The sequence below is a fragment of the Vicugna pacos genome, chromosome 17 (assembly GCF_048564905.1).
Source record: "Vicugna pacos chromosome 17, VicPac4, whole genome shotgun sequence".
NCBI lineage: Eukaryota > Metazoa > Chordata > Mammalia > Artiodactyla > Camelidae > Vicugna > Vicugna pacos.
In genome coordinates this window covers 32,925,390-32,937,789 of record NC_133003.1, presented here as the reverse complement: position 1 = coordinate 32,937,789, position 12,400 = coordinate 32,925,390, and the positions used below count along the sequence as shown (strand labels likewise).

General features: G+C 45.2%; 1 protein-coding gene across 16 annotated transcripts in view; it reads right to left on the bottom strand.

Annotated features, from left to right (window-relative positions):
• ATXN7 (ataxin 7) overlaps positions 1 to 12,400 on the bottom strand; it is a 136,997-nt gene that overhangs the window by 35,212 nt on the left and 89,385 nt on the right. Inside the window, exon 1 of one of the 16 annotated variants that reach the window (XM_072941616.1) lies at positions 7,353 to 7,487. The exons of the other annotated variants lie outside the window; for them this stretch is intronic. Coding sequence (XP_072797717.1) covers positions 7,353 to 7,419 — 67 coding nt within the window. The 5' untranslated portion in view covers positions 7,420 to 7,487. Of the gene's footprint in view, positions 1 to 7,352; positions 7,488 to 12,400 lie in introns of those variants that run through there. 16 annotated transcript variants of the gene reach the window in all.

Here is a 12,400-nt window from a genome sequence, read left to right as displayed (position 1 = left end):
TATTCTCTGGAAAGGGGGGCATCTGGCTTTCCCTTCATGAGAAAGCAAAGAGGAAAAACCAAATTTAATTATAGTTGAGTTGGACTCTCCCCAACCTTTCACACTGGGCTTTTATTTTTCTTAAGATTTTAAACTGGGCTTCCAACTTAAAAAAAAAGAAGTGTTTCTAGATCAAAAGAGACATGGGCAAGTCATGAGTAGGGTTAGGGACCTTATATTAAGTGGACAAAGTGGTGGCCAGATGCTAAGCATAACTGCAGTGTGGTCTGGTGAGGAGTCCAAGTTGAATTTTCAAAGCACTCCTCTCTCCGGGGTCTGGCATCAGCCCAGAGAAAGCACACTCCGTCCCTGGGTGAGGAGTGGTGCACTGTGACCGACTCCCGCAGGAGGGAGAGAGAGGCAGACCCACAGACGGACACATACAGATACAGCGAAAGACAGAGCAGGGACAGAAAGACAGACATGGCTGAGTGTGTGATGGTGCAGTGCAGGCTGCCCAGGCAGACAGGTAGGCGTGGAGACAGAGACGGATGGGAGCTGGGGGAGAGGAAGAGGTAGATGCACGGGGCTTTCTTCCCCGGCTGGCCTGAACACATGACACCACTGCAGGCAAGGGCAGCATACTGGGGCGGGTTGGGGACAGGACAGCTTTTCTGTAATTGTGGATTTATGCTGAGATTTTCAAAATATTTAAATATTGACACCTAGGTACAAATCAAAAAGGAATTCAAAGCAAATAATTATATCATTTAAAGTCATATATATTGCTTTGAAAATAACTAAAAATAATTCATGATGCTCAAGTGTCAAAGTCAGGAGACAGACTGAAAATCCAGGCAAAAGAAACTGTAACTTCAAACCACTCATGATCAGAAAAAATCTAGAAGGATACTTGTCCAACATTTTTTAAGTGCTTATCCCTGGGACTACAGGTCTATTTTTAAAAATTTTTTGCATAAGGTTTAATCTTTCTATAAGAAATATGGTTTATGTGATTATCAAATACCTACTTTTAAAAAAGAGAGATCATTTGGTGTTCCGGCCTCACTTTCACACCCAGCAAGGCCCACCACCATCCAGGGGCACAGTGTCAGTGAGTCCCACTTCCCATGTGCATCGCGCAAGAGCAGGCCAGAGTGGCTCACAGCTCAGAGAAGCTCACAGAACTATCTTTACTTCGGGCCCTTTCCTTGTATCTTACTAAACCTTTTATTCACCTTTTATAATCCGAACAAGGGCCTGATGGCAAGTCTCACCTTCGACAACAGCCGCAACAGCTAACTACTGCTTACTGGGCAGGCGCCACGCTACACAGTGTACAGGGATTCTCTCGTTCAGTGCTAACCATCATCCTACAGAGCAGACGCTGTCATGAGCCTCACTTTCCAGATGAGAAAGTCAAGATTTTAAAGGACTCAAGTCACCTGCTCAGCGTCACCCAGCTAATGAAGCAGGGTCAGGATGCAATCCCAGACAGGCTGACTCTAGCGCCCAGGCTGGACCACACTACAATCCGCCTGCCCTTAGATGGTGTTATCAGCAGGCGATGCGTGGTCCGAAGGAAGGCAGAAAGGAGGAGTGAAGGGTGGGGCATGGGCCATACACGACGTTTCCAAGCACTCAGCAAAAGCAAGCGATTAGCACAAAGGCCTGCACAGGCGGAACATACAACAAGGTCAAAACAAGAGTTTTGGTAAATCTGGGCTGGGGATCCAGAATTTGTTTAAGGGGAACCCAGGTTGCTGTGGATTTAACCTTTCTATTTTGGAAGTGGCCACCTCTCTAGCTATGGGTGTCAGCCAATGTAGCATTTTCCCCCCTCCCTCTGGGGTCTTAAAACATCAAGGATGGTTTGAAGAATGAGTTTTGGCAGAAAGTGCCAGTCAGGGCTGCGTTTCTGGCTTGGCTAAAAAGAGTCACTTACGAAGTTCCCACATGGATATGCGGGAGCAGCAAACAGTCGTTCTATACAATGAGGCTGACCCCACCAACCAGCACCATTACATATGTGTCTAGTCACTCACTGGTCCTGGTCGCCTTCCCAGCAGAGGCCGTCGGTCAGTCTTAACTAACCAGCCTGAATAGAACCCCAAGTAAAACAAAAATACCTTTTTTCTTTTTTTTTTTAGGGAGTGACAACTTTGGGTGAGGTAACAACTTTGAAGTCAGAGACACGTGGGTTCAAATCCTTGCTCTGCCACTTACCAGCTGGGTGACCCTGGGCGACGGCCTGACACCATCTACCTTGGCAGCCTCTTCAGCAGCCCAGCCTACCTTGCACGGCCGTCGGGGATTAAGTGACAGCGCTGCAAAGCCTGCCGCCCAGGGCTGACTGTGGGCCAGCTGCTGGGAACTCCACAGGGAGGGAGACAGAGGACCCGGTAGCGCAGCTGAGGCCGGCTTCGGCCTCCAGTGAGGACCACCCGCGGGTTAGCCAAGCAGGCAGAAATCACTGGAGAACAACCAAACCCACCGCGCTCTACGTTATCTTCTCCAGTGTGGGGCCGACTCAGTTTATGTATTTAGTTTCTGTGTCAGTCCAGGAAGATACTGAGCTCCGCTCAGCCAAGAGCTCAGAAGAACAACTTCTAGAATTCATTTAAAAAAGTGAATAAATTCACACACCAACCAAAAAAAGATGCTCATTCAAGTTGAAGTTATGTTGTAAGTGAAACACTGGCTCATTTTTTCCTGACAGAACAGAGTCCCTGAGTCACTGAGGAAGAACTGCAGGTGAAAAGGAAAAAAGTGAAGATCAAGTTTATGGATCCAAGGGTTGCGGTTTTACACAGATTATCAAAGTAATCATTCCTGAAACTCACATATTTTTCTCTAAATGAAACTCACACTTTTGGATGGATCCGGTCAGGTAAGTTTAAACTTCCCTGAGTAAGAGCACTCTGTTATGGAAAGGCCTTATGAGAAACACCAACCCACACTTTAAGGCAGCCATGACCTCAAGGGGTCTCTGACAGCCCCATTCTGCTAATACTCTACAAACATTCCCATTTTAAGCAAGGATTTTTAATAATCAAGCTTACACATGGCTGTAAGATGTAGAACACAGGTAAACATTTACAGACCCTTTGGTGGGGCACTGCAAGTTGTAATTACATACACCAAAAAGCTCAATTTAGAAACGGGGCCATTCATAAAGCAGCCCCTTCACAAAATTAATTAAATTGTTTATTTTGACATCCAGGTTGAAAATAACTGCAATGTGCCACTACACAGTTCCCAGTTAACCCACACTAACCATCCTACTTTACGTTCAGGCCATCAAACACAACGCACGGGGGGGGGGTCAAACTGACATCACGTGTCTTTCCTAGGGATTATGACCCCCTCCCTTTTGCAACATCCAAGGTCAGGACTCGAGGCAGACTGTCAAGACTGCATATATGTATCTCAGAACTTCTTTCTTATACATCTACTTCGCTCTACATCAGTGTTTTCCCTAAACTTCTGAGATCTTTTATCACATCTACACATAATCTAGACTATTATTTACTTATTTTTTAAAGGTTCAGTGGCTGACCAGGCATACCTAATCTAGCATTATCCTAAGCAACATCTGCGAAACCACGACTTTGGGTTTGATGTACCGATTTTTCCCCTAATATTAAAAAACAAACAAACAAACAAACAAACAAAACCTGGCACACCTTTAAAGTCACACCACGGACTACGCGTGGACATGAAGCGTTTAACAATGTCTCCTCGCGACCTTCACTGTAAATTTTTCCCTGTAAATATTCTTATTCTTTTCTGAAAGCTCTCTCATGTGTCTGACTAGCAAACTCGGTCCAACTCCACTCCTTGTCATCACATATTCTGTTTTAATCCTAAAATCTACTTTTTCATTCATCCAATTTCTGGAGGGTCCCCATGGATTTGACTGGACTACTCCAGGGTGAGCCGGGCACAGCGTGATGCTAAAAAGGAGGCAAACTGGTGGGACTGTGCCCAGAACATTCAAATCTCAAGTTGGGGAATCCAGAGCTGACCTGTGACACACAGTTCCTCAAAGGACAGTTGAGCCAAAATTGGCGCCAGGAGGCAGCCTCAGAGCATGCTTAGGTGGGTTACAAACAGCACAGAAAAACAGCGAGGAAGAAAAAGTCTTTACCACAAAGCACTCGGCATCATTTCCACTAGAGAGATTTAACTGAAAAGGATGATTTCAACACTGGCTGCCCTAACAAATTAGTCTCCAACTGCGACTTCTGCCAAATGCTTTTCTCCTCCCCCTAATGCAGAGGCGCTTTTAAATTAAAACGTAAGGGGAAAGTGCAGAAAAGAGAGTCATTTACAGCACTTGGGCCACTTGAAACAACTTTTCGCCAAGGTCTATAATCAAATTATCAAGCTCTTGAAGTCAGTGCTTTATGACGGAAATAAAAGCCCCACTAAAGTATTTCAGGTCTCCTGGCATTTCCACGTCTCTGGGCAGGATGCGCACTGCAGCATCCCCATTCACACTGGCTGGATGAAAGGGAACAGATCACAAAGGGCAGATTACAAGGGAGAACGACTCCGACTCTGGTGGGGGAGGGGACTGGCGTGAATGGATTGTAAATAATGTTGCTAAGAAAGGCGCGCAGATATGGCAACCTCCAATAATCCTCCGGCCAGGAATTCTTCCCATGGGGGCTGTTCTTTCCGAACTTTGCTTTCAAGTATGTGAGAATTATGAAACACTTACTGAGTATCTGAGGGTAGCCCTTCCCTGCCGCCCTAACTTGTAGCTCTTTGCAAACGTTCCTTAAAAATGGCTTTAAAAAACTCCAAGTACTTACTTTATTACAGGAGGTGGAATGATAGAGAAAGAGGCGTTACCGAAGGTGTAACAACTGATCATCTCAGCTGTGAAAATAACATTTCTTCATAACCGTCCTCATAAGACATCGTGGTTAAGGAAAACGGAATGGCTTGAATAACTAGTTCACTTCCTTGAGGGGGCCCTTCCTTATGCTCCTGCAACCCTGTTCAAGGTGCAGACTTTGAACTGAGGGTTATCATCATGATCTCAAACAGACACACACAGATGTTTTTAGCAGAAGTACCTGGGGGGAAAAGACTGCTGCCACCTTGAGCAAAACACAGTCACCAAACTATGCCAACCTCTGTGATCCTGCCGTCACCAATTCTGACCACGGGACATCATGCAGTGAGCAACATGCTGGCTGACACCCCTACTTTGCCAACAGTCAGAAGGACACCTCTCTGCTGTCCTCAGGACGCACAGTGTTACCCAAATGACACAGCAAGCACTCACCCTGCCTGAAACAAACCCGATCTCATGGTCTGAGTGATGCACAGCATTTCACCCAAATTTGCCCCCTTGTCTCCCTCCCACCCACTGACTTGAAATGTCTGTATGCCTCAGGAATCAACATGTGAAAAGAAAAAAGAGCCAAACCCCAAAACTCTACTCCAACTACTTCTGCTTTAATCCTTTATCGGGGTGGGGTGGGTGTGGTGGGGGTGGGGGGGCACGAAACATCCTACATGTTTAGTGACATCATTACAAGTTTAGCCTTCCAGTTTGTTAATATCTTACGCAGCTCCAACATCAACACCTTCAGTCCTGACACAAGCCCCTCCGTAGTCACGTTTTGGGTCTGGGTCCCAGTTTTTCCCTAATGGATGATACAAAGCTATCATCAAAACGCCAAAAGAGAATTAAGAAAAACAAGCTATGCCTTTACCACTCCAATCCAATTTTCTCACACACACACACACACACACACAAGTAGGGAGAGAGAATTAAAGGAACCTTGCAGAATTCAGACTAGAAGAGTTATCTCCATTTGTCTTTGTTTTGTTTTTTTAAATGAAAACTTCTGTGCAGGAATCCCCTCAGGGAGCACTGCCCTCTCAGGCCAAAAGGCAGCAGCAAGTCCAAGGTGCAACGGACTGACGGCACCATCTGCTGCAAAGCGCTGCGCCGAGGCTCCAAGCCACATCCTTGCTGCTATTTCCCACTAGTTCTGATCCTTCATATTCTACTTTGGGGTGGGGGGAGGTGCAGGGCAGAAGGAGTGAGAAAGTAGGAGTGAGAAGACGTTTGAACTTGCGGAGTAACAAAAACCTCAAACTCAGAACACAATCCTTAATGCCTCCTCCTGAAACACAATGTTACTGAGGAATGGGTGATTCAAGACTTAACAATGCCAATGTTTTCAATGAGTTTGCAGCACGTGTTTTTTTTTTTTCCCCTGAAAGGAGAGGACGGCATTTGCCCCACCTACAGGCTGGGGATGGTCAACTAATAAACATGAAAAGCGATATTCAAAAACAAAACCAGGAACAGCAAAACTAAAACTGCCTGACAAGAAAGACACGAGTTTTTAGAAAAATCCATGTTAGGGAACTGAGCAATTCGATTAAAGGTTTAAAAATCTGTTTGCATTTAAAGTCCTGCAAACCGGTAGCTAAATTTCAACCGCAATTAAAACCATCCGGTCAAGCTCATTACCGCACAAGGCATGAAATGTGAATCCAGTGAAAACTAAAGAACTCAACTGTCACCTCACTTCCTGCTTGCAGACCGACAGGAGACGGTTAAGGTAGCTTGGAGGACAGCCGCCCAACCCTCCGGGGAAGAATCCGCTGCGCCGTGCTGGCTACCTTAATAACACAACTGAAAAAAAAAAAAGTCTTTTCTGGCAGTCAGTCAGTAATTAAATTTTTATACACTCAATTTAAGTTACTGAATGACTTCCCAGGGTGACTGCTTGTATTTTCGAGTTGTTCTTCCCCTTGACGGTGTCCTGCTTGAAACTTTGCTGTGGATTTGAAATATCTGACAAAACAGCTTGCAAACACCTTCTACAGGAAACACTGTGCACGGCCTGTCATGAAACCTCACTTACCGCAAGTGAGATAAAAACCAAACAGTTCAAGCGTGTTACAACGTCCCTCCATGTTTAGCGAGCGCCGGAACCGACGCGCTCCCCGTCCTGCGCTGCGGGAACTGTCGGGTGCAAACCTCAGCATTTTGCTGGAGTTAATAGCAAACTCAACTCCTGTCTGCGCTTGACCTTTGGCCGGATCACTCAAATGACATTTCGGAATGGCTCCTGCGGACGGCTCGCGGCGCTAATCCCCTCCCGCCGCGGCCACCCCCCCCCCCGGCCCTGCAGAGCTCGCCGCCGCCCGCGCGGGAGCCGCGGACCGCCCGCCCGGGGCCGGCCCGGGGAGGGGAAGGAAGGAGGCCTGCGCCAACCCTGCCCGCTCCGCGCGGGTCCCCGGAACGTTGGCGAAGGCCGACCCCACCTTCCGCCCGCTCGTCCAGAACCGGGCCCCGGGCCAAGCCCGGCCTCTGAAAACTGCCTCGGAAAACTTACCCGGCGGAGCTCTCAGCCCTCGTGCGGAGGAAGGGCTGCTCTGGAGAGGCTTCTCGTTACCTTCCATTCACAGAATTTGGTTGTGCTTCATTGCACACTTGCTACTGCGCGCTTGCATCATGACTTGGGTCTGCCCACCAACTCCAAATATGCTCCATGTTTGGTCTTATGTAACATTTGCTACTACTGTAAAAAGCACTTGAATTACAAAGGTCCTGGCAGATCAACAGAAAACAAGGGGAGGAGTCTAATTTCATCTAATATGGTCATACAAGGCGTCCTGGCTGGTGTAAATTAATCCTCTCCTCTGAAAGGCAACTTGCCAAAACTGAGGAAGACGGAATTTATAAATTTAACCTGCTAAACTGTGAAGTACTCACACCCTGATTTTTCTGAACAACTTTAACCTGACGACTACCAGGTATATTAGAAAATTTACATGATTCATTACACATCTACATTTTAAGCCTTGACAGACCTAGACGTTTTAACGTTATACATTTCCACAACTAGCAGGAGTCTTTCTCCACATTCGATTTCTCCATTAGCTACACTTAAAAAAAAAATAGAAGTTTGTTATCCTGAAACATAGTTTTCCTTCCTAAATCTAATAGGAAAGGTCTTAACCCATTTTATGTGCATGTTTGTAAAATATGTCTAATTTCAGAAAAATATACACCTGACTGTCTGGAGTTCAGTGATTATTGGACGACTGACTAAAGCTGGGGACCTTTTATACTTTTAACCAAAAACTTCTCTATGCGGCTCTTTGTAAACAGTGCCTCCCCAGGTCAGCTGTTTGCCCATCTCAGCCCTATTACACTCCCCACATCACTACTCGGTCTTGTCAATTGCCGAAGCTTACTGTCAAACAGACATGGAAAAAAGCAGCCAACTGATCTGAGTTTTATGATAATAAAGGCTGCATACATAAATAGAGTCAGATGCCTCATAGTTCAGAATGAACACTTTTAAATGTCAAAGGGAGGGGGGAAATTCCTCCACAGAATACCATCACCCAATACAGAATATTTGGCAAAAAGTCATGAATTACATGTGTGGAAAAGATTTGGCCTTGGAAGGGGTGGGAAAGAGTTGTGAGGCATAGGAAATGGCTTCTGTTGGACCAGACACAAATTTTTAACCTTACTCTAAAACAAAAGAATCATAGCCACACTGCTTTATTTCCACAGCAAGCATTCAGATCCTAACCATGGCAGCAATATTACGATCCAGAGGGTTTTCTGAAACTTTTTTTCCCCAGACTTCTTACAAGCATATTCCAACAAGGCAAAACTATGGTGGTCCTTAAGATTAAAAGACATCAGAAGAACACAGGAAGGAGTTCTCAAGCAGGACTTAGAAGCACAGGCGGTGCAAATCTTTCCAAAGTAAATTAGCAAGAACAAGACTTTTAGGTTAATTCATTGAAGGGTTTCTTGAGATAGGAAAAAAAAAAACCTCGCTGTACCACTGACTGCAACAGGTTTCAGCATTGCTCCCTGCACCCATCCGCCCTCGCCCTTCCCAGGAGACAGCTGAGGAGGCTCCTCGATGTCGTCAATGCCCGAACAGAACTGGGATAAGAGGACCTTCCTCAGACTAAGGCTCAGGTCCACATCACTGCACCCATCAGACTGGACCCAGACTCCGTACCGTCCTCCCAGCACAAATGCTTGCCTTTCTAATGCTCCCTTTTGTAGATGGTGACAGTCCTGGGGGAAATGGTCATTACGAGAACCAGCCAACCCACAACAATTCTGGGAACGAAGTTTTTCTGTAACCCTGAGGAATTTCAGGGTGAACTCTGGCAAATGTCCTTAAATGCTACAGATACATGTCTACATTTAACTTCACATATCAACAAGAAAGAATTCAAATTTATTTTCAAGACCAACATCAAAAAAAAAAAAAAGGGATGAATGATCATGCAAGCCGGAAAAATAAAAATTTGTATAAGAATGTCCAAAAATACACAAAAACTGGGCATGTAAAGTTCAGATGGAACTTTTAAACACACACCTCTCTTAATGCCGTGAGTGAACTGTTTAACCAAACATCACCCTGTTCTGCTTGGAAACCATTATTATTATTTTCTTCAAACCATTTCCCAATATCCTAACCAAATAAAGCTTACACTGATGTTAAATCTCCCCATGACGGTTCATATTTCAGGGCCTAGGTCTGGGGACATGGTCACATTTCTTTTCCCTTATGAAAAAAGTAAACATACTAAGGACTAAAAAAAGACTACAGACTAAAATACCGTTTTTATAGAACAACATCCATGCCTTACAGACCAAAAATTATAGGTGCTGGCTGCGGCGGGGATGGTGTGCACTCGTCAGTTTCACTCCGGCTGCACAAAGGGAGCCCTGAGCCGACACAAATCCTCCCGTGGATCTGCCGCTCACAGCGGACCAGCAGACCAGCAGACCAGCAGCAGCCAGGAGGGGTGGCCAGGGCCCGGCCCCGGTCCGCAGCCTCAGCGCTTTCACTCGTGTGGCCTGGGCCAGAGACTTCTGTCCCTCAGGGTCTGTGTCCTCCCGTGGGAAGCACTGACCGTGCCTCCTTGAACCGGGCCATGAGGAGGGGACACATGCGCTGCAGGGTCCAGCACTTCTCCTCAAACGCTCTGTAAATCTTAGCTACCCCAACTAGAAAGACGGAGACACTGGATAGTGGGTACCATTTGAAATGAAGGAAGAATAAAGAGAAAGACAGCAGTTTCCATTCTGGAAATTAGCGAAGTCCCCAACAAATCTTGGGATCTCCTAAATCCACTCGTGAGAAGCCAGCGGAGGTGTCATCTGGCTGGCTGTCCTGCAGGGCAACGGACAAGCCGTTGGCAGTTGGGAAATCCTGTGTTCCTGTCACTGGTGGCGGCCAGCTCTCCGGTTTACAGAAGCATAACAAGTCTCCACTCACTCCACTCCACTGTCTCAGCAGGCCGGGCGAGTTATAATTGGCCTTAATTGGCACTTACAGGAGCTTTAACATTCCTTACCTGCTGCCAAGGAGCACTTGAAAGGGGGAGAAAGTATTTTCAAACTTGGAAATACCAAGCAATTCATTCAGCTGTGGGCCTGGAAGCCTGCTATCCAGAACCAGATTAGCTTCACCAAGAAATGTTGCTATGTTATTATCCAGCGCTCATTAGGTACTCACGCCGGATTAGGAGAGGCGGGAGATGAAGTTTAAATGGGGATAATTCACCTTGGGGGCTAACGCCACGCAGCAGCCTTCCTCTGGCTGGCATCATCTGACCTTCCTGGTGGACGCTCCTTCAGGGCTCAGACACACTTCGTGTGTGTGTCCCTTTTCAGCTGTTCTGATTGTTCAGCGGCAGGCAAATCAAGTCTAACCTCGCAGCCTGATTTACATAGGCTTTGTGTTAACCACAGTCTGACCTCAGCCCAGTCATTATTTGATACACAAAGTGAACACTGTTAAAAGGTGACCGATCACACCAAAAGCAAGGAGGATAATGAGATCAGAAATAAAACTGACAGCAGGTTTTCACTGGCCCCGCAATTAATCCCAACAGAAACTGTTAGCCTCTAGGAGGTGACACAGGTTTGCGGAGGAATCCCAGCCTCATAGAACTAGATTTCTTCCCTAAGGTAAGTTTCATGCATGAATTTACCTTTTCATGAATAGAGATTTCCCATAAATGCCAGGAAAGCTGCACGTAATTGTTTAAATGAATATTTTTTAAAAAATCATCACTCTTGTTTTGAAAGATCTCTTTGCCTCATAAGAAATATCACTGAAACTTGGAAGATCCGTGCTACACTTGCAGTAAAAAAAAAAAAGTGCATTTGTTGGTAAAACTGATTCCAAAGTCAAATTATAATTAATCAAATTTGTGCTTATGTGTGTAAAACAGGAAAAGGCTTTAGAAAAAAAAAGAAATGGAAGTTCAGAAAAAGAAATAAAATACCTACTCCTGGTGGGGATACTCTCATACACGGCTAGTCAAGATACAGAGTACTAACAGCTTTTTGGGAAAACAATCTAGTAGCAGCAACTAACAATGCAAATAAATACTCTTTTTGACCCAGGAATCCCTTCCTGAGACTCCATCCCATAGAAGCAAAGCCAGCAGCAGTTAAGGATGTATGTAGCAGGGTGGTTCCTGCTGCTTTGTTAGCAGAGCAAAAAGCAGGAAACAAAGTGAATGTCCACAGACAGAGGGCCTGGCTGAGGAAGCTACCTCACAGTCACACCTTAGAACAGTAAGCAACCATTAAAAAGGGGATTAGTGCTATCCCGAGATGTGAAAGGACTTCCATGTGGTTATTACTGAGTAGAAAAGAAGCAGAAGTGTGCATAATAGGATTCATCTTTGGTTCAAACCGTGACCAAAAGCCCTTGCTAATAAGACACGGGATTGCATGTACCTATAAAGAGTTATGAGCATGAGAAAAAATATAGAAGAATGTATACTAAGTTATGTACTGAGAATGTACCAGGTTACATAGATGGGTTACAGACTGGAGAGGACCAATTACAGCTGGAGCAGGTGGGGAGGCAAAGAGTCAATGAAATAAAAAAGAAGCAGGCTGAACTGAAAACAGCATGTTTGAGGTTATTAAATTTGTGTTATCTATGTAAAAATATGTGATGGGTGTATGCATCTCATATATTCATGTGTCAATCAAAAAAATCCATAAAGAAACTGACTTAACATGTTTTTGTTATTAAAAAATGCACTGTGAAAAAGGCTGGAGAAAAATTTAAACAGCATGAAATTCTGGTATTACATCAAACTGCTTCACTCTGACTATGGTGCCCATCTCGTCTGTCTGGCTAGGCAGACTGTTACAGGACCATAACAGAGCACAGTAAGAATCACACAGGAAAAGCGTTGTTAGCCACTCTTGTGAAACGATACCTTACGTTTCTAAAGCTTATTTTAAATCTTCTGTATTAGGAGTTTCAAAAATCTTCTAAAAATATCAAGCCTAAGAAGCAGTGAAACAAAGTACATGCCAGAGTTTATTCCTGACCTCAGGAGACTATGAATCAAGGACTCTACCACGTGT